This window comes from Zootoca vivipara, chromosome 3 (genome assembly GCF_963506605.1).
Source record: "Zootoca vivipara chromosome 3, rZooViv1.1, whole genome shotgun sequence".
Classification (NCBI taxonomy): domain Eukaryota; kingdom Metazoa; phylum Chordata; class Lepidosauria; order Squamata; family Lacertidae; genus Zootoca; species Zootoca vivipara.
The window spans coordinates 114,873,686-114,898,643 of record NC_083278.1 but is presented as its reverse complement, the minus strand read 5'-3'; the positions used below and the strand labels follow the sequence as shown (position 1 = coordinate 114,898,643).

At 46.3% G+C, this 24,958-nt stretch overlaps 1 protein-coding gene across 1 annotated transcript; it reads right to left on the bottom strand.

Annotated features, from left to right (window-relative positions):
* Positions 1-1,581: 1,581 nt before the first annotated feature.
* CTSB (cathepsin B) lies at positions 1,582-24,188 on the bottom strand. Its single transcript, XM_035110890.2, has 10 exons — positions 24,044-24,188; positions 14,037-14,178; positions 11,697-11,782; positions 9,528-9,642; positions 8,100-8,218; positions 6,572-6,657; positions 4,797-4,943; positions 3,823-3,939; positions 3,201-3,329; positions 1,582-2,788 (listed from the first exon to the last, which is right to left on the bottom strand). Exons 2-10 carry the CDS (start codon positions 14,160-14,162, stop codon positions 2,691-2,693), a joined length of 1,023 nt encoding a protein of 340 aa, XP_034966781.1. The 5' UTR covers positions 14,163-14,178; positions 24,044-24,188; the 3' UTR covers positions 1,582-2,690.
* Between the last annotated feature and the right edge of the window lie 770 nt (positions 24,189-24,958).

Genomic DNA, 24,958 nt, shown 5'->3' with positions numbered 1-24,958 from the left:
ACAATCTGAAAATAGAGACAATCTGTGTTCTTTTGTAACCCCAGAAAATCTTTAATTAAAAAAAAACAATTTAAAAGCAACCCCATTGCTAAAGCCAGGCAAGGACTATTACTTATGGCCCCTAAGTATGGGGTCTTCGAACGAGAAAGGAAGTTACGGTACCTATGTCAAGTGTGGATAAACAATACATTGCATCCTAAAGATGCCACAGTCTCTGCGGTCCCTCCTTCCAAGGAAACAAAACTCTCGTAAACATCTGGAACCCCTGGAATCTCGCACTGCTCAGAGATTGCGGTGCTGCGCAACACATTATAAAGGCTGAAGTGGTCATTGCTTAAGAAGCATAATTGGGAAGGAACATACAGATTGTGGAGAATCTACACAAGCGACGCTGACAAAACAAAAAACCCACATACACTAAGCAAAATAGAAATATTGTCACCTGACCCCACCCTCCCACCCCATCTACCTTTCCCCCTTTTCTTCCCGGTGTCTCGACAAATGAAACTGATTTGTAAAGATGTCACGAGAGACATTGCACATATTTTTGTAATTCAATAAAAACTTTAAAAAGAAAAGAAAAACGGAAGTCGAAACCTAAAAGCAGCCAGGAGAGAGATTTCGAGTCTCTTCACTGCAACTGCCAATAGACTTTCACAAGAGGAAGAACTTTCTGACAGTGAGAGCTGTTCCGACAGTGGAACGGTCTCCATTGGGAAATGGTGGTCTCTCCTTCCTTGGAGGTTTTCAAGCAGAGGTTTGGTGGCCATCTGCCATGGATGCTTTAACTGTGATTCCTGCATTGCACGGGGTTGGACTAGAGGACCCTCGGAGTCCCTTCCTACTAAGATTCTATGACTCTGATCTGATTGCTTGGCACTTTGATGAATTTGGGGCCCCTCTAAGATGTATTGGACCACAATTCCAATCGGGTTCAGCCATCACAACTGGAACTGTAGTACGAAACAATTGCAGAAGGCCCAGTTGGTCAAATGCTGGCCTAGTTCATACAAAACAGACTCCACCCTTCTGAGTGCAACGCTGGTTCAAAAGCAGGAACATGTATGCAGCCTCCCCCTCCCAAAACAGAAGCTCTAATATTCAGGCACAACCTATACCTTTGAAACACGTCCTTTCCCTCAAAGAATTCTGGGCACTGTAGTTCGGCTGCTGCAGAGCTACAGTCGCCAGCTACCCGTAACAAACTACAGCGCCCAGAATTCCTTGAGGGAATGAATGTGCTTTAAAAGTACAGAATTTTGTGTATAGTATTGTCTATAGCAGGCATCCCCAAACTGTGGCCCTCCAGGTGTTTTGGCCTACAACTCCCATGATTCCTAGCTAACAGGACCAGTGGTCAGGGATGATGGGAATTGTAGTCCAAAACATCTGGAGGACCGAAGTCTTGGGATGCCTGGTCTATAGTAAGGTTGGGGTTTATCGTCACACCAGTTTCTCCACCTGCAACAGCTAAGCAGGCAGGCATGCACACAAGACCAGGGAGCTTAAAACATACCACTTCCCAGGAAAACACAAAACCATTTCTGGCCACCAGGGGGAAGAATAAGAACTTACTATATAGCCAGGTAACAAGGCCTTTATTGTAGAGAGTTAAGACAAATTGACAAATCCTGTGATTGCAACAGCAGCCAATTGTAATACATGGTTCTTTTGTCAAATGCAAAAAGGGAGGGTATTTCAAGTTGGGAGCTAGTGAAATAAGGAAGATGTGTGTATCTGTCTTATTCTGCTGGCTGCATGCTTTAGTTCATTTTCATAAAAACAATTTGGTAATTTGAAATAGCAAAAATAGGTTTGTTCTTTACGTAACTACTAGCTGCTCGTGCACAAGCCCAGCTCTCCAAACAGAATAGGCAATTTAAAAAAAAAAGGAGTGTCATCACTTAACATCTTAATTTAAAAACAAAACAAAGGCAGAGTCGGTCCCTCCTGCCGCTGTTAAATGCAATTATAATTGCAAGCTGGCTTTCAGGCACCAGCGAACATGATGGCGTGGCAATCCAATAAAGCCAGATTAAAATAAATCAAACATTTCATATGGAGATTACAGCATAGAAGCAGGAGCGCTTGGCTGTCCGGGTTCAGAAATAAGGCCATGGGCTTCTGAAACCTCACTGTTCCCCCTACCCTTACCCAATTTAGGGGCATGTTGAGGTGGAGGAAGGCGGCTGGGGGAACATACCCTTTTAACCTCTTGGCACTGGGATACAGCAGCCAAGGAACTGCCCCAAGGCCGTTGGATCAACTGTATTGGCTCTGCAGCAACTCAAGAGAAATTCCGGAGGATTGTTGCAATTAAGGCTTGGAAGAAGTTTCAGATTATCATCACTGAGGTGGTAAAAGAATGAATGGGGGTTTCATTCACTTCCACTTGTTCTGGAAGACTCCCCAAATTCAGCTCTGCAAATTGTCTGTCGCTTGCAGCCCAGGAAGGCTTTGTGTCGAACCCAAGCTACGTGCCTCTCGGTGCAAAGGCAGAGTTTCCCAGAGGGAGCAGTGCAACACTATTAAAAAAACAAAAATCCAAAAGCTTTAATAATAATAAAAAAGCTAAAGTCTAAAATGTCTTGCATGAGACTTTCGCAACCCTGGCAACTTATTTTCTCCACAGGTATGATCAACTGATTATTTGCAGAAGGGCTAACTGGCTGGATTCAAGAAAAGCAGTTTTACAGCTGATTCCAGTACAGGCTGGTCCGAGGGATGCCAGCGACTATCTCGGATTCGATTCCACAGTGGTCCTCCCCGCGGAGAATTCTGAAGAAGCCTAGGAGGAATGGAGAGCAATGCCTTAGTGAAGTGTCTCCAAGCCCGGGAGTTTTTAGCTAGGCTTTTAAACCCTGGAGCGTTTTTTGTGCAAGAGAGATGGGACACAGAAGCTGGTGCCTTTAACAACTCGTGCCAGCTGTGATTTGCACAAGTCAAGAAATAGCTTTTTGACTGGGTCTTCTGCCAGATACTCCCATTGACTTGTGCAAATCATTACAGGCATAAAGCATTTTTTTAAATAAATAAATAAAAAACAAGCTACTCTTTTCAATCAAGCGGAGCGTCAGGTGCTTTCACAACAGCCTTGGCACTGAACAGTTTATAAAGAGATGAAAGACCTTTTTCTCCTGCCCAGCCACTCAGCAAGTTATCATCTGAACAAGCCAGGGCCTCCCAAACTGCCCACCTACCATTTTCACCCCAGTCGGTGTTCCAGGAGTTTGCAGCCAACCAGTAGGGGGTGCCGTTGTCGACGCCCCAGCCGAGGATTCGGATCGCGTGGCCGCCAACTTCCTCTCCAGAGACGTGTTGATAGACGCCTGCAGTGGAACAAAAGTGATGGAAGAAAGTGACCGTAGCTGCATCTAAAAACCAAAATGAGCGAGGGCCGTGGGATGGCGCAACTCCACTATAAGAGGCATTTACCAGATGTTGTTGATCCTGGCATCAGTCCGCCTCAAAAGACAATGGAGCGAGCCTCCAAGGGTGCAAGCCTGGGCAGTGTGTCTGGAGGTCCCGGGCTACCCAGACAACAAGACCCACCCACCCCTCGGCCTCGCTGATGTGTTCCAAAGGAAAGGAAAGCAATACATTTGGCACCAGTTTGGTTCCAGGAGTTTCCAGGAGGAGGCGTGCAAGGCACCATCCAACCACCTTAAAGACTCCATATTTGAGGAGGGTTTCTAGGGAAGAGATGTGGCCCAAACAGACTCCCAGGGGCCAGGCAGAGGGGTCTGAAGGGCCACTTCTAATGCCTACCCCTGCTGTAAGGGTTAAAGCGCCAGGCAATTTATTCAGAATAAATAGTCTCACCTGACTTGTACATGAGGAAGTCTGAGTAAACGACGAAAGCTGCTTCCACCGGCCCATTCTTGTAAATTTCAGCCTTTATCATATCCTGGTTGGGAGGGACACCGTAGGAAGTCACGCCTGCGGAGATAGAGGAGGCAACCTCCAAATCAGCACGAATTCAAAGCATTTTCCTTTTTTAAAAAACGAATCAGATTTGCAGAGTTCCCACCTTCCCTCTGCTTGACCCCAGGTGCCCAGCTGGGATTCGAGTCACAGTAGCTGTGGTTTACTGAGGAGGCATCCTCAAGCCTTGTTTAAATCATAGGGACTAGAAGCACACTTTGAAGAACAGGGCAGGATGCCAGAACTATAACCTCCCCTGCCTGTCAGTCCTAGCCAGCGTGGCCAATGATGGCAAGGGTGATGAAGTCACACCCCTGGTCCATGAACTGCCTGTAGGAAAAGCTGCTCACCGTGGCAGGATTGCATCCCCAAAGGGGACGTATCTTAAGCACTAGATTAAATGTCAAGTTGTAAGACTGCAGGCTTTGTCATAATTAAAAACCTGTCCGCATTAATCAGATTGCTTTTCTAGGACTGCTAAATTCAAATAAGCTGCCCTGGGTGTCTGTATTGGATTCCAAAACAAGATACAAAGTTAAATTGCAGCCCTTTAAAGCTTGCAGCCCTGAGCATGCAATGTGAACGGTCTTTTAAAGATTCCATCAGACTGTGCCAAAGGGAGAGGAAGGCTGCTTTGTTGCCTCTGCTGAAACATAAACCCCTTTAATTTGCAATTCCTTTAATTTGTTCCATTCCTCCAGGTCATTACAAGAACTCTTGCTAACTATGAACTAGTGGTGCCTGATCTTGGTGTTCCTTCCTCTACCCTCCCCATCCCTTCTTCCTTCTGTGCCATGTCTTTTATATTTTAAACCTAGGGAGAAAGAACTGCATTGTTATCGCTGGTCTTTGCCAAGAAGCAATGCTGTTACCGTAGTGCTTGTCCTCTTTGTAGGATGGAGAATAGCCGTCTTCGCACTTTTTCGTGCACTCTGGGGTTTCGCCCCCTTCCCCAGTGCAGGGGGGGCGGGTTCCATTGGTGTGGTGCTCGCAAGGAGGGATAGAGTATGGCCTGCAGCCTGTTGGACAGTAGCAAAAATACAAAAATCACATTCCATCCAGGGGGTCGTAGGGCAAGAAACCCTGCAGCTGGGACAACACCACACCCTTCAGTCAGAAATAAAACATGCACATCTACAGAATTTTGTTCCTGCTCCACAATTCAGGCCCCAATGTGACTTTCTTTTGCGGGAAACAGCAGAACAGGACAACAGCTACACCTTGCGTTGCGTCCGCTGCAGGATGCGTTTTTCCGGGTTGCGAACGCGGCATACCCATAAGTGTTTACTTCCGGGTTCCGCCCCGCGCGCATGCACATAAGCATTCTGCGTGCTTCGTGCATGCGCAGACACGTTCTATCGCACTTTCCCGCATGCGCTAAAGCTCCGCTCGGGTTGCAGACTTTTCGGGGTGCGAACGGCACCCCGGAACAGAATGGGTCCGCAACCCGAGGTACCACTGTATTTGCTTTTAAGACACACATATCCCCTGCCTTCCTGAATTTTTTTAAGTAGCCAATTGCAAGTTAAAAGGGAAATGAAAACCATGGCCATACCCACCCCATGGATTTAAATCACTCTTATACCACCATTAACAATCATGGAGAATACTGGGAACTGTAGTTCATCATGGGCGCTGGGGAAGCGCAGCGCTGTAAATTCAGCAACCTTAGGATTCAGCAGCCTTATTGCTTTGTCAGACTATTAGTCTATGTAGCCAAGTGTTGCTAATACAGGCTGGTAGTTCTCCTCCCAGTCCTACCCGAGATGCCATTCTGGGGTTGAACCTGGTTTCCTGCGACAGCCCTTCCCGTCAACAAGCTGCACTTCCGAGGATTCTCCATGACTTGTCAAAAGTGTTGATCGTGGTGCTTTAAATGTACCGTGCAGGTGTAACCTTAGAGCCAGCAAATCCGCTAGAAGTAGCAGACGACACAGGCCATCGTTAGAACAGTTCAGTCGCCTTCAAACAAGGGAAGCGGTTCAGCGGAACAGTTTTAACACAAGGCTTTTATACAGGAACTTAAAAAGCCATGGATGTCTCCGTATCTATCCTGAACAGCAATGTAGAAAGCCACAAGGGGGCAGATGTTCTGTTTTATAATCTGCTTCTAGTTTATTGCTGATTTTTTATCTTCTGAACGTTCCTTAAAGGATTCTTTCTGCCGATGACACGATATAATTCATTCTCTTTGTCAACAGCTCTCAGTTGTTGTTTTTATTATTACAAGCAAGCCATGTTTAAATTTTAAGAAATAAATAAGTAAATAAGTAAATAAATAAGCATAACCTTCCAAAAACATCCTTCACAATCTCATCCACATACAAAACGCTCTGAAGCATCCCCACCAATGCCCCCCCCCCCCCCGACACAAGGAATCCTAAGCCAACCATCTATTGCAAATTGAACTTCTGGCCCACTGTAAACTTCCTGGCAGCATTAAACCCAGTTTACTAGTTCCAGCGGATAGAGGCAGCGTGCCTCTGATTCACAAGTGGGCGTGTGTGTGTGTGTGCGCGCGCGCGCCCACATAGGTGTAGAACAAAGATAAAACCACTAGGTGGGGTGGAGGGCTGGCAACGGCGAACCAATTTGTAGCGCCAGCAAAAGCCACTTGCTTCTGTTTTGCTACGGGAGTCAAACTCACCCACGTGGGAGTCGTAAAGCCCGCCAGACACCAGGCCCTTCTCCGTCCAGTATTTCCAGGCGGCTGAAGGATAGCCTCCGTTGCACCTGCAAGGAAGCAACTGTTTATGCAATGCTATCGCGAAGATCCGTGGGGGAAAAAAAATTGCAGGGGCGGTTTTAACTGGAGGCCTGCAAAAAGATTTGCAGAGCAAACCACCGTGGGTGGGCCAACATCCTATCAAAGGAACGCAGGACCAGGTTGGTGGATAACAAGAGTCTTCTGCAGCAGCCATGGATTGCATGTCAGTTCCCATCCCATTTTAGCATTTCCCTCCTCTGTTGCTGATGTGTGACTGTTACATCGAATGTCTGCGATTACTTTTCTAGGCTTGGGAAGCCTGAGAACGGAAGCTAGCCTTATCTCTTCCGCTCTGTTGTGTTTTTGTACTTTTTACTTTCTGTTCTCTCTTGGAGCTGAAGTGAGAGGATGCCATGATCACTTTGTCCTGTATATACTGCTTAATAAAAGCTTAGAATGAGCACAGCAATCTCCACTGTGTTTCTGCTGATCTCTGCTGAGTGTGTGTGCACACATAGGCATCTGCTATGTGTCGCTGGAGCACACTGGGACTGATGATTTGTGGACATCCCAGAGCTGCGCAACACCAGGAAAATGCCCGGAGAGGTTTGTCTCATCCCGGGGGTTGTGTGGGCCCCCAGAGGCGTATTCTGACATCCCACGCCCAGAGACACTTAAAGTTAATTATCCTTTCCCCATACTTAAATTATTTGACGTACAGTGGATCAGAGGTAAAAAGGTAAAGGTAAAGGGACCCCTGACCATTAGGTCCATTCGTGACCGACTCTGGGGTTGCACGCTCATCTCGCATTATTGGCCGAGGGAGCCGGCGTACAGCTTCCAGGTCATGCGGCCAGCATAGCAAAGCCACTTCTGGCGAACTAGAGCAGCACATGGAAACGCTGTTTACATTCCCGCTGTAGTGGTACCTATTTATCTACTTGCACTTTGACGTGCTTTCAAACTGCTAGGTTGGCAGGAGCTGGGACCAAGCAACGGGAGCTCACCCCGTCACAGGGATTCGAACCGCCGACCTTCTGATCAGCAAGCCCTAGGCTCAGTGGTTTAACCACAGCGCCACCTGGGTCCCTATATCAGAGGTACTATGGGCACATTTACAGCTGTATGTTGAAAGTCGAATGGAATCCGTTCTGGGATTCCTTTCGACTTCCAAAAGGTTTGAAAACCAAAGTGCAGCTTCTGATTGGCTGCAGGAAGCCAATCAGAGGACGTTTTGCTTCCAAAAACAATTCACAAACTGGAACACTCACTTCTGGGTTTGCGGCGTTTGGGAGCCAAAACGTTTGAGAACTAAGCTGTTCGAAAACCAAGGTACAACTGTATTCCCGAATGGGGCAGCTTCTCAAACAGAGGAAAGGCTTGGGGTTGCTATTCTGGAAAGTCAGGAAGCAGAGGGAGCTTGGGGGGTGGCTATTCTGAAAGGTGAATACACAGGAAAAGAACTTACCCCATTCCACATTCAAAGCCGCAGCAAGAGAGCAGGTCTTCTGCAGAGATCTCCACATTCACTTTGGTGTTGGTGTGGATGCACACCCGGTCCGAAATGGCCTCCACAGCACCAAACGCCTGCAGAGAATGCAATAGAGAGAGAGAGTAAGTAGCAGCCCAGCCAGCTCGTGAAGAGTAACCCTTTAGGCTTCACCCGCAAAGCCAAACCATAATTAAACAAGTGCAATTGCATCCGTCCATTACCATTAGCTTGACTTTACCCCCTCCCTTTCTCACTGGGAATTCCTCGGGGCAGAGGCTTGATTTAAATTTGCATATGTACGTACAGTGGTACTTTGGTTCTCAAACACCGGAAACCCGGAAGTAAGTGTTCCGGTTTTTGAACTTTTTTCGGAAGCCAAACGTCCGATGCAGCTGTCGGCTATTGTTCCGGGGCACCTGCACCAATCAGAAGCTGCGCCTTGGTTTTCAAACATTTCAGACAGATTTCTAGAATAGATTAAGCTTGGCGCTTTTGTTTTTGCTATTTTGAGTTTTTGTTTTTGAGGCTTTTTTGGTTAATTTGTTTTTGTGACTGTGTGCAACCCAGTTCAGCTACTGATTGATTGTGTGACTGCGGAAATAGATAAAAGCCCCCCATCCGAACAATGACTATCATCAGTGCAGGGAAGGAAAAAATAATAATTTTAAATTTTATCATCTACAATACTGTCTGATTTATTTTATAGTACAGTACATTGATTATTGCTTTCATTTTATGGATCAATAGTCTTGTTAGATAGTAGAATCCATGTTAAATGGCTGTTTTAGGGATTGTTTTTAAAAGTCTGGAATGGATTAATCCCTTTTGCATTACTTTCTATGGGAAAGCATGCCTTTGTTTCGGAACGGACTTCTGGAACGGATTAAGTTTGAGAACCAAGGTACCAACAGTGTATATGCTGCTTCCATAGGCAGGATTATGTTCCAAGCATAACTGAGCACTTTTTAAAAGCACCACTGATTCTTATTAGGAGACATTAAGGTGGTGCTTAGCCCTCTCCGATTCAGATCTGTGGAGCTTTATAAAAAGAACTTCAGCTTTGTCTGGACTGCATACACACCGAGGAATTGGATTAAAAGGCTTTCCAAAAAAAATTAAATATCATACAACAGCACACTGATCATATTGTGCCACACACAGGACCAGCCCTCTCCCATGCTCCCTCACCGATTTATGCGCAAACCTTTGTCTCAAACCATATCCATTCATTGCTATGAAATTTGCTTTTGCAAAAGCATTTTAACAATGTAAAAGCAGTTTCCAGAAATTGGTATTCAGATGGCCCAAAAAAGAAGGAAGGAAGGAAGGAAGGAAGGAAGGAAGGAAGGAAGGAAGGAAGGAAGGAAGGACTGGCAAAGGGGAGGCTTTAAAATTCTGTCTTACCCAGCAGGAACCACAAGATCCCTGGTCTCTGATCTCACCGATGGTCGGACATTTTGGCCACTGCTGCCGCGAGTCGAAGCTGTCAGGCAGGACCAGGTCATTGGAAAATCCAATCCTATTTGCATTTCAAAATTGGGAGTGCGGAAAGAGGAGCGACAGATTAACGTCTTGGGCATTCCTTCTTTTTCCTGATGAAAGCAGGATGGTGCCCCCCACCAAGTCCAGCCAAGATTTTAAACAATGCCCTCTTGAAAAGGGACTAGGGGTGCACCTGGAATATGCAGCAGCAATGGGGAAACTAGAATGAAACATGGAAACTAGAATGAATGGGGAAGGGAAGCTGGCAATTAATGGTACAGTGGTGCCTCGCAAGACAAAATTAATTCGTTCCGCGAGTCGTTTTGTATTGCGAAAATTTCATCTTGCGGTTTTCCAATGTAAGCAAAGCAAAGCAAAGCAAGGCAAAAAAAAACGCAAAAAAATCGTCTTGCGAAGCACGGCCATAGAAAACTTCGTCTTGCGAGTCAACAAAAACGCTTCCGTCTTGAGAGTTTTTCGTTGCGTGAGTATAAATAAAAATTGGGGAGGGGGAAGAATTCGATAATCAATGCCCTTTTGCATATGGAATCTGCTTTTAGAACAGGGACGCTAGTCCTCATGAATAAATGAAAAAGAGAGATAGATTCAGATTTCATTCAAGAATTCCTTTTAAACTCTCATCCCATTAACATTAAGCAGGCCTATTCTCTGTATTGTTTTCAGCACCTGCTAAGACCCTTCTTCATTTCAGCAAGCTTACACTGGGCTTGCGATTTTATCATGCATTCTGAAACACCTAATTTTTTATTATAGGCAGTTTGTGTTTATTTACTTATTTAATGAAGGCAGCGGCAGGTTGTTATTATTATTTATTAAATTTATATACCCATCCTTCATCACAAGATCTCAGGATGGTTCACAGAATAAAATTAGTTTTAATTAGCTAGTTGATGCAGGGCCCTTTTGTGAGAGGCAGGGAAGGGAAGCTCTCCCAGGGTGGGAGGGAGGGAGGCGAGAGCTGGGAAGGGTCCACCTTTCTCTGTGTGGGACAAATTAAGATTTACCTGTTAAACCGGACTTCGTGTTTCTCTTTCTTTTCATTTAGGTTAGTGCTATTATTGTTTATTTAAAACTTTCCAGAATAACACCGCCGTTTTCCAATGTTTTTTATATTTCAATAAAAAATGCGAACTTTGCATGCTTGCCGTCTCTAAACGATTCTTTTAAGAGTTATTTGCACACTGCGTAGATGCTTTCTATCAAGTAAGAATGGTATTAAAATTATGTTAACAGAAATAAGTAAAAAAACCACCCATACTGGTGATAAGACTCGGAACTCACCAAGTCAGTAATATGAAGTTGCTGAGATAAACTGCTGTTTCATAGGTCAGCAAACCGGTTTCCATTAGATTATCAGCTTCCACTGATATCAACTGCGTGTCTTGCAAGTTTCTCCCACGCCAAGTACCCAAGTAATCCAAAATGCCCAGAAAACACGCAGCCTGTTCCCCACCCCAAAGGTTAGGAATATAGGAAACCACCACAGATCCGTTGGGGAAATATTGGGAATCAATACCCAATATTCTGTGGGTTCAGCCTGGACGGCAAGTAAGATCCAGAGTCCAATTGTCAGTCAAACAACATGTTTATTTAGGCGTTGCAGGGCCAGCGAGTTTCAGACAATGGCAAAGCTCTGTCAGTGGTTCCAGGGTATTGAACCTCAATATTTTCCCAACACACCAAGTCAAACCATTGGTCCACCCAGCTCAGTACAGTCTACACTGATTGGCAGCAGCTCTGTAGGGTTCTGAGACAAAGCATCAACTATGGGCTGGCAGGGGTTGAACCTGGAATCTTTTGCATGCAAAGCGTGACCAGTCCCCCTCTGGCAGCAATTTAAGAAGATGATGGGAGGGGTCAGGAATAGCAAAGGGATATTACTGCATTTATTGAATCAATTTCCCATTTTGACAAGATGGAATCCATATTTTGTTCCACTTAATACCTAAAGCATTATCCTCATTAAAAAGCAGGCTAGACCTGTGTCTGGAAGCTGTATTGAGAAGGCCAGAGTTACAGGAAACTCGTGCAGCCTTAAGCACCCAGAGGTAAAAAAAACAGAAAACTCACCTTTCTGGTAGTTTGGGGCCATGCAGGAATGTGCCACACAGCTTTTTCACATAGCTCAGGTCCACATTGTGGAAGTTGTGACCAGCCTTTAAGAAAAGACAGAAACATAATTGTACAGTGGCACCTTGGTTCTCAAACGGCTTACCAAATTTTTCGCTCCATAAGAAACACTTAGTTTTCAGAGGAGGAAAGGGGGAAAGCCCTGTTTTTTTGCGGGGGGGGGGGATCAGCTCACAGTTGTGCAGCTTCTTTTGCAAAGAGGAAAATCCCCATTTTTTAAAGGATCAGCTCAAAGTTGTTGAGTTTACTTTGCAAAGGGAAAAAATCCTGTTCAACTCACAGGTCTGCAGCTTCTGATAATCTAATCAGCCAGATAATCCAATCAGCCAGTCACATGTTGCTGGGGAAACAAACAGCCAGCCTCCCTTTGCACAACATTCAACAATGGAGGCCTGGGCAAGGGGGCAGGGCTGGAAGGGAGCTAGCGTCCCTTATCTCCCTCTTCCCGATCTCTTGCAATCAGCTGCTGAGCGGCTTTTCAACACCCCTCTTTCCCTCTTGTTAGCCTTTAGCTCTTTCTATATATACCATATAAAAAAAGCACGACCTGCTTTTTGCCCCTGGGCAATTTGGCTCCAGGGACCACAGATTCGCTCCATAAAACGCACAGGCATTCCCCCTTACTTTTTAGGAGGAAAAAAGTGTGTCTTATGGAGTGAAAAATACGGTAGTTGTCGAGCAACCTGGAACCCGAACAATGCAAACCCAGACATAAGTGTTCTGGTTTGTGAACTGTTTTCGGAAGCTGAACATGCTCCAATTTGAGTGCCACACTTCCATTCTGAGTGCTACGCTGAGGTCTGTCTGTTTTTGCTATTTATTTTTTGTTTTTGTGGCTTTTAGTTTTGTTTTTGTGACTGTGTGGAACCCAGTTCAGCTACTGGTTTATTGAGTGTGTGACTGCAGAAATGGATAAAAGCTGCAGAGCCACTTTAGACAACGCAGGTAAGGGGGGGATTTATATTTTCATTTTTATCAACTACAATACTGTTCTATTGATTTTACAGTACAGTACATTGTGTATTGCTTTCATTTTGTGGATCAATGGTCTCGTTAGATAGTACAATTCGTGTTAAATTCTTGTTTTAGGGATTGTTTATAAAAGTCTGGAACAGATTAATCCAGTTTGCATTACTTTCTATGGGAAAGCGCACCTTGGTTTTGGAATGGACTTCCAAAACATATTAAGTTTGAGAACCAAACTAGCACTGTACACTCTCCAATAGCTATTCTGCAGGAGTATCCTGCAGAATGGCCTTGTGATGAGGACCTGATCACTCCCCTCTCCACCCCTAAGTTGAATTCACAGCTGAGAACTTGGCAGAAGAGCAGGTGACCTGAACTGGGAACCTCAGGACAAACTGTAGGATAACCGGTCTCATAACCAAAATGCTCAACTCTTCATTAAAGCTTGGAAGGGGTTAATGCCATAGAGTAAGCTGTCCTGCCAGGCTTAGTCAAGTCAGGTCCCCTTCACCTTGGGAGGAAAGCAAGGCAGTCCTATTGTTCCCTCAGTCTACCATCTGAACTGTGGCATGCAAAGAGATTTGAGCTGCTTGCTTCCAGGCATAGGCAATAGGCCACATGACTTTCTACAACCCATCCTTGTGTTTCTCAACAAATAATTTAGAAGCTTTCACCACTTTGGAACTAATCAAGTTTTGCTGCCTGTGCTTTCTGAATGCTGCATGGAAAAGCACATGAAGTGTGACCTTTGAAGTGTTTGCAAGTACACCATTTAAGCTTACCAAACGTGTGGCATTTTTCTATGCTGGGGGGAAGTGGATAACTTAGGAAGGAACTTAGAAGGGGATATTTTAAACGGTCGGACAGTCTATATTTCCACACTTTATTTTGTTGCATGTTTTGTCATTTTAAATCTCTGCTGGGAGTTCTCCCACCAAAGAGTACTTGTCCCAAACCTGGACCTATGCATCCAGGAAATTCTCTTTTTATTTTACGCCTAGTATCTTTCTTTTAGCCAACAGCAAAAAACAACAGATGCCAGGGATGGAAACTGGGACCTTCTGCCTGTAAAATAGAAGCTCTTCCACTCAGCTACAGCCCTTCCTTCACCAAGGGAGGTAGAATTAACACTGTGCCCACCAGAATCTAAAACCAGATCACCTCTCCCTGCATCCTTCACCGGTTGAGAGGCAAAAAACAAAGCTCAGGAATGGGACATCTGCCTTGCTGTCATCCCAACAGGCAGCTTAACACCTCCTTCTCCTGCCAGTGTCATCCTCCATCCCAGCTGGCCAGCCAAAAGTTGGTACTTACCTGCCAGGTAGTGTTCAACTTATTGATGTAGTTGACCATGTCGTGAGAGAGAGGGGGGAAGACGGGGACATTGCGAGCGCCCGTAAGGACCACCAGGAGACACAGATATACCACGGACTGCCACATTTTGGAGACCGGAACCCTAAGAGGGGTGGGGGTGGGGAAAAAGAATGGAAGCAAATTTAAGTTGCATGACTACCTATGTTCAACTGCCAAACAAATACGAACAAGAAAGCTGCACATCACTCTTTTAAAAAGAGCATATAAATGTTACAAGTAATTATGGACATGCAACTTTTTGGCTAACGCTATCTTGCCTGCGGTGGTTTTGCATACTGCTGCCAACCGTCTTGGGCTATTGCCTAGCCAGAGATCTCAGCTCATTGAATATAAAAATGCATCATGCAATCTGGACCAATTAAAGAGACAATATTTTTATTTTGCTTGAGGAATAATAATAATAATAGTTTATTATTTATACCCCGCCCATCTGGCTGGGTTTCCCTAGCCACTCTGGGCGGCTTCCAACTGAATATTAAAATACAATAATCTATTGAACATTAAAAGCTTCCCTAAACAGTGGTACCTTGGTTTAAGAACAACTTGGTTTATGAACAACTTGGATTCAGAACGCTGCAAACCCGACAGTAGGTGTTTTGGTTTGTGAACTTTGCCTTGGAATAAGAACATGTTTCTCTTCCTGTTGAGTGTGTTCCATTTGTAAATTGAGTCCCCTGCTGCTATGGGAAAGTACGCTTTGGTTTAAGAACGGACTTCCGGAACGGATTATGTTCGTAAACCAAGGTACCACTTTTCAGGCTGAAATATTCTCTGTGTAGGGGAAAAAAAACCACACCCAGGAAATCCAAGGAAAGATGTGTGGAAGAGAATTTTGTAGGAAGCAGTTTTCAGAATTAGCCAGGCACCCAGATTTTGCACCTGGCTATTGGTGACTTGTGACCAAGCGACGGTGCCAGTGTGTCAGTATGGCAACTGGCATCTCTCCACCATCTGGAGGTGGCATGCCTGAAGATGCTTGGATCTGCACTGTTTTGACCATGGGTAGGCAAACTAATGAGGGTGAAAGAGGAGAGCGCAAAATGTGGTCTGAAGCTCAACATCAAAAAAACCAAGATCATGGCCACTGGTCCCATCACCTCCTGGCAAATAGAAGGGTTAGAAATGGAGGCAGTGAGAGATTTTACTTTCTTGGGCTCCATGATCACTGCAGATGGTGACAGCAGTCACGAAATTAAAAGACGCCTGCTTCTTGGGAAGCGTTTGTAACCCGAGGTACCACTGTACTTATCTCCTTGACTCGGTAGGTCACATAACTCCATATACTCCGCTGAAAATAGGGGCGTCCTAAGGAAAAACTTTGGCCACCTCATGAGAAGAGAAGACTCCCTGGAAAAGACCCTGATGTTGGGAAAGATGGAGGGCACAAGGAGAAGGGGACGACAGAGGACAAGATGGTTGGACAGTGTTCTCGAAGCTACGAACATGAGTTTGACCAAACTGCGGGAAGCAGTGGAAGACAGGAGTGCCTGGCGTGCTCTGGTCCATGGGGTCACAAAGAGTCGGACACGACTAAACGACTCAACAACAACAACAACAACATAATTTGTATAATTGGAAGATGGATTAGGTATTTAAATTGGAAAATCTAATAAAAATGTTTATTGAAAGAAAGAAAAAAACGGAAGTAGGATGGCCCAAACAGATTTCAAGGCTCGGTGATAACTAGGCAAACATCACCCCTGAAATGGTACTTGGTTTTGACCAGTCACCTGTCCTGTGAATCAGGTTAGGATTCTATCATGTGCACTAGTGATCAGTCAGCACAGAATCTCCATGCCCACAGGTGCAGCTGTGGTCTTGCTTGTCTGGTGTAAGGGAAAGGAGGCGATGGGAATTGCAGGCTTCTCTTGGGGCAGACAGACTCTTATCTAAAGACCGTCAAACACATTTTGCAACTCAGAGATCAGCTGAAGCATCATGGGTTTTGCATTATCTCAGAACCCAAGTGACATGCAGGAAAACAGGCCACCACTTTTTGCTGAATTGCACCAAGAGAAAGACAGACAGACACCAGCCTGGTTATGAAGCATGTTTCCAAAGTTTCAACACTAAATGGAACACGTAAAGCTCATTCCCACTGCCTCTAACTTCCCCACTGCTTTTAAGGAAGTGGGACTCGTGAGTGAAATATTAAAATTAAAAGCGGGAGGGTTCTGGGAAGCTCAGTGGGGAAGTTCCGCTGCAATCCCCTAAATTGTTCTGCTTACAAAAATAAGAAAACAATGAAATGATCAGGGGGGGGGGAAGTAAGAAAAAGTTAAAAACGATTCAAAATATTCCAAAAATAAGCAAAATCAGCAATAAACTGAAAACCAGATTAAAACGCACGCAAACATTATACATGTTTTAATATGGAGTTGCCTAAAAAAAATATGCTTTTGTCAACAGGCAGGGAGTTCCAAAGGGGAGGTGTTGCCACATTGTAAGATGGGTGGGGTGGGACCCAAATTATGCACACATTCAGTCTGCATAGTTTATACACCAAAGGCAACTTTCCTTGCCACTTGGTTTGTACTATAGCTCAATTGGTTAGAGCATGGTGCTGACAATGCCAAGGTTGCTGGTTCGATCCCCGTTTGGGACAGCTGCCATATTTCTGCATTGCAAGGGGTTGGACTAGATGATCCACAGGGTCCCTCTACAAATCTATATTTGACCCTCCTCCTTTTTAAGCGTCCGTCTGCTCCCGAAGAGATCCTCAAGTGTTCTGCCAAACTCAGAAACCTGCTACAAGACAGTTTTAAAGACAGTTACTCTGTGGGGAGGCTGGGAGATTTATCATAGTACCAGCTGCTTCACTCAAGATGCTTTGATAGTTACGTTGCGCCCTTATCAATTTCCCCATTTGACATGCTCACTTGTTGATGAGCTGAAGTATAGAACCGCCTTTAAAAACTGCTCCATGAACAGATGAGCAAAGAGAAACTCTCTGGTTACAAGGCTGAGAATACCCAGGGATGTACAACAGAGGAGGGTTCTTCCTCTTCCATCAGCCGATGACTCGCTCAACTTTGTCATGCTCCAACACACAGCAGCAGCCAAGAGCCCAACAACACTCTCGGGCAGAGATTTTCACTGCCTGAAATATGGCGTCCCTAAGACCTGTGGCTCTCGAGATGTTGTTTGACTCCAAAATTCGCCGGATGATGACCTGTGCCACAAACTAGCTTTAATGAACACTCATATCAGAGTGTTTTGTAAATTGATAGACATAGCCTTTTATTTACTGTAGTAACCTTTTATGCACCTAACCCTGCTTTTAGATTTTTATACAGTGGTACCTCGACTTACGAACGACTTGACAACCGAATTTTTCGACTTACGAATGGGGCAAACGCTTACGAATTTCTCGACATCCGAACGGAAACCGCGGCGGTTTTAGATAGGGTTTTTTCGACAATGCATTCCTATGGGAAATCGCGTTTCCAATGGCGCTTTTCGACTTGCGAATTTTTCGACCTACGAAGGTGCCTTCGGAACGGATTAAATTCGTAAGTCGAGGCACCACTGTAGTCTTTTATATATACCTTCTGCTTTAATAATTTTAGCTTTCCAAAACGTTTTACAGATTTTAAATGAATGTACCCCACCCTACTTACGCTCGTCTATGACCATGATTGGGTTGGGCTTGCTCCCCTGCCTAAAATCCTCAAGAGCTGCTTGCTGCCAATCAGTGTAGACAGTATTGAGCTAAATCAGGCACCCCCCAAACTTGACCCTCCAGATGTTTTGGGACTACCAATTCCCATCAACCCTGACCACTGGTCCTGTTAGCGAGGGATGATGGGAGTTGAAGTCCCAAAACATCTGGAGGGCCGAGTTTGGGGATGCCTGAGCTAGATGGACAAATGGCTTGGTACATACACAGTACTTTCTGGTGGAGGAAAGTCAAAATGTTAAGCGTGAGCTTTAAGATAATCCTCACCCAAACCTGCCAAGGCAGGCTTAAAGTCAGGGTTCCCGAGACACATACTTGAAGTGGGACTTTTATGGATGCAGAAGTGGTTGACAGATCCCTGAGAAATGACAGCAAAACAAAAAACGCCATCTGCCAGTTCCCTTTTATTTTTTAAAAATGCAATCGGAGCTGTATGTCCATTTTGAAAAGTTGCACGTAGGCAATAGTTAAAAGAGGGAACCAGAGGATAGTCATCACAGTCTTCAAGATAAGGTGTGCAAGCCTCGAACAAAGGATCCAAGAATTAAGAAGATGAGCTAAGGATTGCTCCTTCCAACCTCCTCCCAGGTTAAAACAAGTCACAACCAACTCGTGACTTCGCCAGAGACAATAGGAAGAAGCAGACTTTGGACTATATTTACGATTGGAGTCGATCTTGCAGGGAGGTGGCAGCGGGAACCCTCTCTCCCCTCCCTGACCCAGTAAAAACAAACATAAATCCTTCTAAACACACAACACACACAAAAGGCCCCAGCTCTTCAAAAAGCAAGCAGAGCTGGAAAGAGAGCCAGAACATCTGCGTCGCACGGCCCAGATTTGTGGTTCTGAAGAGATTTTTCAGAGTGGGTGTCTCCCCTCCCCCATTCCCAATGCAACAAAACCAGATAGTACACACAAGAGCTTGTTTCCTTAAGACAGCCGTGTTTTCAAGCTTTCCATCTCACAGAAAGGGATTTTAAAGCTGTGGTTCCTGCACTGGACTAGATGATGTTTTAGGGCCCCTTCCAACTCTCCAAATCTGCTGGGAAGCCTCTGCTTCATCTGACATAACCCCACGAGGATTCTGGACCATGTTTTGTATTCCCCAGTCTTCTCCAACCTGGTGTTTTGGAATCCGGTTCCCATCACCCAGACCACTGAGCATGCTGGCGGGCCGGCTAATGAAAGCTGGGGAGCCCAGCAACACCTGGAGCAGGTGTCAGAGCAAGGTTTATCTTGCCTGGGCCAGATCAGTCCCGCAGAGATCCCTCCATGAGCCGGATCGTGTGTGTGAGAGAGAGAGTGCAGAAGCCCATGATTTCCGGCATCTGCACATGCATAGATGTGCTTTCCAGCGCTGCAGAAGTGAGTCCCTGCGCCGCACCAGTTTAGCGCAGCACACGAGCAGGCAGCTCGGTTTGGGGGAGAGCTTGGCGGGCTGCTTCCGGCCCATGGGCCTTAGGTTGCTGACCCCTGACCTGGAGCCAGTACCAGGGTGTTCTGTAAGAATCGCAGAAATGGAAGCGACACCCAGGGGTCATCTAGCCCAACCCCCTGCAATTTCACAGCCCAATGTCTAGGCCAGGCACCCCCAAACTGTGGCCCTCCAGATGTTTCGGCCTACAACTCCCATGATCCCTAGCTAACAGGACCAGTGGTCGCGGAAGATGGGAACTGTAGTCCAAAACACCTGGAGGGCCGAAGTTTGGGGATGCCTGGCCAAGGCCTATAGAGCATGGGTGGAGAAACACAGGCCCGGGGGCCAAATGCAGCACACCAGGTCCCTCTATTTGGCCCTCAAAACCCACCGCAGGCCATGCCGTTCACTGTTTTCTAGCCTCCTTGAGTGAGGCTGCCTAACCAGGAAGTTACAGGTAGGTAGCCGTGTTGGTCTGGCATAGTCAAAACAAAATAAAGAAATTTCTTCCAGTAGCACCTTAGACACCAAATAAGTGTCATTGGTATGAGCTTTCGTGTGCATGCACACTTCTTCAGATACATGCATGCACACGAAAGCTCAATACCAATGACAAACTTAGTTGGTCTCTAAGGTGCTACTGGAAGAATTTTTTTTATTTTGTTTTAACCAGGAAGTGTCACTAAGTCCGACGGAGCTTTTGCTTGCTGAGACGGAGCCGAAACGTAGTGGAAACCAGCCCGGCTGCAAATTCCACTCGCTGCTCAGCCAACTCAAGGCAGCTCTGCCCCTTCCCCTTCACTGCTGCTCCAGGAAGCCCTGAGAAGGAAGCCAAAATGTCAGCTCAAACCACAAAAGCCAGCCAAAAAATGATCTGGTCCGGTGTCTGAGCTGATGAAGCTGCAGAGAGTGGAACAGAGATGTGAGGGTTGAGTGGGTGGAAATCTCTGGGCCTCAGGCTATGAGAACTTCCACAGATCAGCAAGGTTATCTCTCTGCCTTTCACCCCATTTCTCCCCCCCCCCCCCGCTAAAGGAGTTGCCAGGCCATCAGTGGAACTCCATGCCTGCTCAGCCAGTAGAGCCTGATACTCTTATTATCAGGGTTGCGGGTTCGAGTCCCACGTTTGGCAAAAGATTCCAGCATTGCAGGGGGTTGGGACTAGATGACCCCCGTGGTCCCTTCCCGCTCTAAAACTCTATCACCTGCAACTGACTTGCCAAAGGGCTCCAATTTAAAGGAGGCACACCCATGCAGGAGCGTAGGAATATGCCATCTTTCAAGTCAGACATCACTGGCCCATTTACCTTAATATTGCCTTCCCTGACTGGCAAGCAGCTCTCTAGGGATTGAAACTGAGACCTTCAGCATGGAAGGCAAGTGTTGTGCCACTGAACCCTTCCCAGTGTCTCCCTATCACCAGGTACAGTTAATTAATTTATTATAATAATAATTATTATTATTTAGACCCTGCCCATCTGGCTGGGTTTCCCAGCCACTCTGGGCAGCTCCCAATAGAATATTAAAAATGCGATAAAACATCAAACATCAAACATCAAAAACTTCCCTAAACAGGGATGCCTTCAGATGTCTTCTAAAGGTCAGATAGTTGTTTATTTCCTTGACATCTCATAGGAAGGTGTTCCACAGGGCGGGCGCCACTACCAAGAAGGCCCTCTGCCTGGTTCCCTGTAACCTCACTTATTGCAGGGAGGAAACCGCCAGAAGCCCCTCGGCGCTGGATCTCAGTGTCCAGGCTGAATGATGGGGGTGGAGACGATCCTTCAGGTATACTGGGTCGAAGGCCATTTAGGGCTTTAAAGGTCAGCACCAACACTTTGAATTGTGCTCAGAAACGTACTTGGAGCCAATGTAGGACTTTCAAGACTGGTGTTATGTGGTCTTGGCGGTCGCTCCCAATCACCAGTCTAGCTGCTGCAATCTGGATCAGTTTCCGAGTCACCTTCAAAGGTAGCCCCATGAAGAGCGCCTTGCAGTAGTCCAAGCAGGAGATAACCAGGGCATGCACCACTCTGGCGAGTCAGTCTGCGGGCAGGTCGGGTCTCGGCCTGCGTGCCAGTTGGAGCTGGGGAACAGCTGCCCTGGACACAGAACTGACCTGCGCCTCCATGGACAGGGGTGGCATGCAAAACACTTGAGGTTTATACCTACAGACACTAGTTAAATACAGATCAGGTCGGCTCTTTTGTTTTTCTTCCACCATGGACACCTCCCTCCAGACTCCTCCCAAACTTTTTTTTTTTTGCAATTAACAGCACCCCCCCCCCAAATACACTAGCTAGACACAAGCTCACAGTTCCTGGAAATTACAGTACATCAATTTGTTTGCTTGGCTTGGCTTGGCATCGGTTGCCTTTACAAATCTCTTTGCCACTAAGAAAAGCCAGTCCACACAAACCTCTACATACGAAGAGAGGAAGCTTCCTTTTAAGTCCACCTAGCTCAGGATTAGTTACACCTGTGGCACCCAAACATTTTCAGGAGATTGCCATCTTGGTTCCACAAACTCATCTCCAGTGCCCACCCCTTACCCTATAAACAGAATAGTGGTTTGCACAATCTGCTAAGGAAGAAAGGACACAGTAAAAGTCAAAGCAGTAGCAATTAACTGCACACTTCCTCAAAATCCAATTAGAGCTATTCATTAATTCAGCAGAACCGATGAACTTGATCCGGCGATACAAAGAATCATAGAATTGTAGAGTTGGAAGGGACCCCCAAGGGTCATCCAGCCCAACCCCCTTCCGACAACACAATTCTATGATTCTATTACGGGCATCCCCAAACTGTGGCCCTCCAGATGTTTTGGCCTACAACTCCCATGATCCCTAGCTAACAGGACCAGCGGTCGGGGAAGATGGGAACTGTAGTCCAAAACATCTGGAGGGCTGAAGTTTGGGGGTGCCTGTTCTATTACTTCCCTTGAGAGGGACACGGTACTTCTGTTGCTGGAGCCTAGAATTGCATTACTTTCTTTGTTTCATGTGAAGCTTGCGGTCTACTAAGACCCCCTAGATCAGTGGTTCCCAACCCCCCCTTTTTTGGCCATGCCCCACCTAAGCATTTCTAAAATGCTGGACACCCCCCCCTGTGACATATAATTCTTATTATCCAAAAAAGTGAACTCCTATCCATGTGGAGGAAGCCTAAAAGTCCATTAACTGTTAATAACTCAATCTCGAATTGGCCCCCTTAAAAATCAAATTGTTCCCCTAGATCCTTTTTTCACATGGTTCACGCTACTTAAAAAATTAAAAATAAAACCAGAGCTGCCCTGGATAAAGGGCAATTGGATCATCTGTCTAAAGCTGCAAGCTTAAATAAGCTTAACAACACTCAAATGCTAATGAGGCTTCCTTAGAAGTCCTTTTTTAAATTATTTTTAGCAGGCCTTGAGTTTCAAAATCAGATATATAAGAAGCCCCACCCTTGGAGAAGATCTTCCTCCTCCTGCTTGCCATCTTTTCTCCTTCGTGCACAAAAACAGAGCCCTCCAGGACAGCACCAACGGTTCAATTCCCATCTTCCCTCTAGCCCAAACATGCATTGTGAGACTAAATTAGCAAAAACCTGTTATGGGTCCCAGAGTAATGGGAATTTGGGGGGGGGGAGCAGACAGAGAAGAGATACTGGATTTTCAACTTCCATCAGTCAGCATGCTCAAAGATCAGGGATGGTGGCAGCTTTAGTCCAGCAAAATCTGGCAAGCCACAGTTTGTCCCAACTCTGGTTTAGAGGAGGAGGATGGCATTGTTACCAGCTTCAATATTATGAACACACCTTTAGCAAAACAATTACTGAGCAGCAAAGGGTTGGTGAGGCCCCACCTTTCAAAACATCCCCCCCTCCTAAAAAAATATAATTGATTTATACCCCACCTTTACTCCAAGGGCTTCCAGGTGGGTTATATAGTTCTCGCCCTCCCCATTTTATAATCACAACAACCCTGTTAAGTCTCATTTATTATTATTATTTATTGAATTTGCATACCACCCTATACCCACAGGTAAAAGTAGGTTAGACTGGCTAGCCGAAAGCCATACCCAGTAGCCTTCATGGCTGAGCAGGCGATTTGAACTCTGCTCTTGCGGGCCCTAGCCAGACACTCTAACCACTACACCCCCACTGCCTTTGCAATATATTTGCACATATATGCGGAAAACCTGCCGGAGCATAGCAACTGGGGGTGGGAGGAAAACAAAACCTGTTTGTATATCAGAGTAGGAAGCTTTTGCATTTGAGTGAGCCCAGGAAACGAGAGCGTGTGCAGAGGGCCCTCCAGAGAGAGACACCCGGCCACTTTCCGCCCCCAGATGCCTTGAAGAAGTATACTTCTCCCATCCACCCCCACAGAAAAACCCTCAACCGCTTCGTCGGTTTCCTTTAAGGAAGTAAGGAAGCAAATCAGATTCGCCAAACTCTTTTGCAAACCTGCTGTAACTGTTGCAAAACAAAACAAGAGGCCGGATTTACAGAGTCTAAAGGTCAGCTTTAGTTATTGTACTCTTAAAAAACAACAAACCAACAAAGCGGGTTTCTGAGTCTGGGCGCGCCCGAGGCCACGATCCACGCACACTCTTTACCGGCGAGTAAGCGGGGTACATGGGGCCGACCCCCCGCGGCACTTGCTGAAAATTTGGATAAGGAATTTCTTGGCAAAAGGAGATGGAAGGGTCCCACGCCTTGCGCAATATTGCAAACCTCTCCATCCTGGCCACTTCCTCCTCCTCCTCCCGCACCCTAATAGACACCCTCACAGCAGCAAAAGCGGCCAGGATCGGGGCCACGCCTAGCCCTAAGGAAGGAGTAAAGCGTTGCTCTTACTGGTACCTGAGATAGGAAGTGGATCTGAGCCAAGCCGAGCGAGCCGGAGTTCAGGTCCCCCCTCTATTTAAGCGCGGCTGCCGGTTGGGTCGGCTCGGTCGCGCAGCGCAAGCTCCTCCTGCTGACTCAGCCCACGTGGGCGCTGCGCCTCTCCGGCAGCTGACCCGGCAGCACGTGACTCCCCCCTCCCTCCCTCCTCCTCCCCCACCCACCCACCCCATAGATAAATCATGTGATCGTGGCATGGCTTGCAAGGATGGGTGGCGCGCCCATCTCTCCAAAGCGCAAAGGGGCGCTTTCGTATTCGCCCGTTTGTTTTACTCTCAAGTAAACGCTGCCGGTGTCGATGGGGCATGGTGGGGGTGGGGTGGGGGTGGGCAAGGATTGCACGCACAGAGGCTCCCCGGCGGGCCCGATCCTGCACACCTCTCCTTAACCCACCCTTCCTTCCCATGATTATAAAAATAATGCCATGGTATGGAGATAAGGGGACGAGGAAGATTTTTCTCCCTGTCTCGGAACAGTCGTGGGCGCCCCAATGAAGTTGAATGGTGGGAGATTCGTGATAGATTATAAATAGCCGGGGTAGCTCAAGTCCGTAGAGCATGAGACTTTTAAACTAAGGTTGTGGGTTCGAGTCCCACATAGGGAGTTGGACTAGATGACCCTCATAGTCCCTTCCAATTCCACAGTTCTATGATTCTGTGAAAGGGCTTCTTCACGCAAGTTGCTACCGGTAGTGAACCGGTGGAACTCGCTGCCACAGGAAGCACATGATGGCCACCAATTTGGATGGCTTTAAAAGACCATTAGACAAATTCATGGAGGAGAGGACTTACAATGTCACTAGCAGCAATGCTTCTGAATACCAGTTGCTGGAAAACAAAGGAGGGGAGAGGGGCTCTTCGGCTCAAGTCTTGC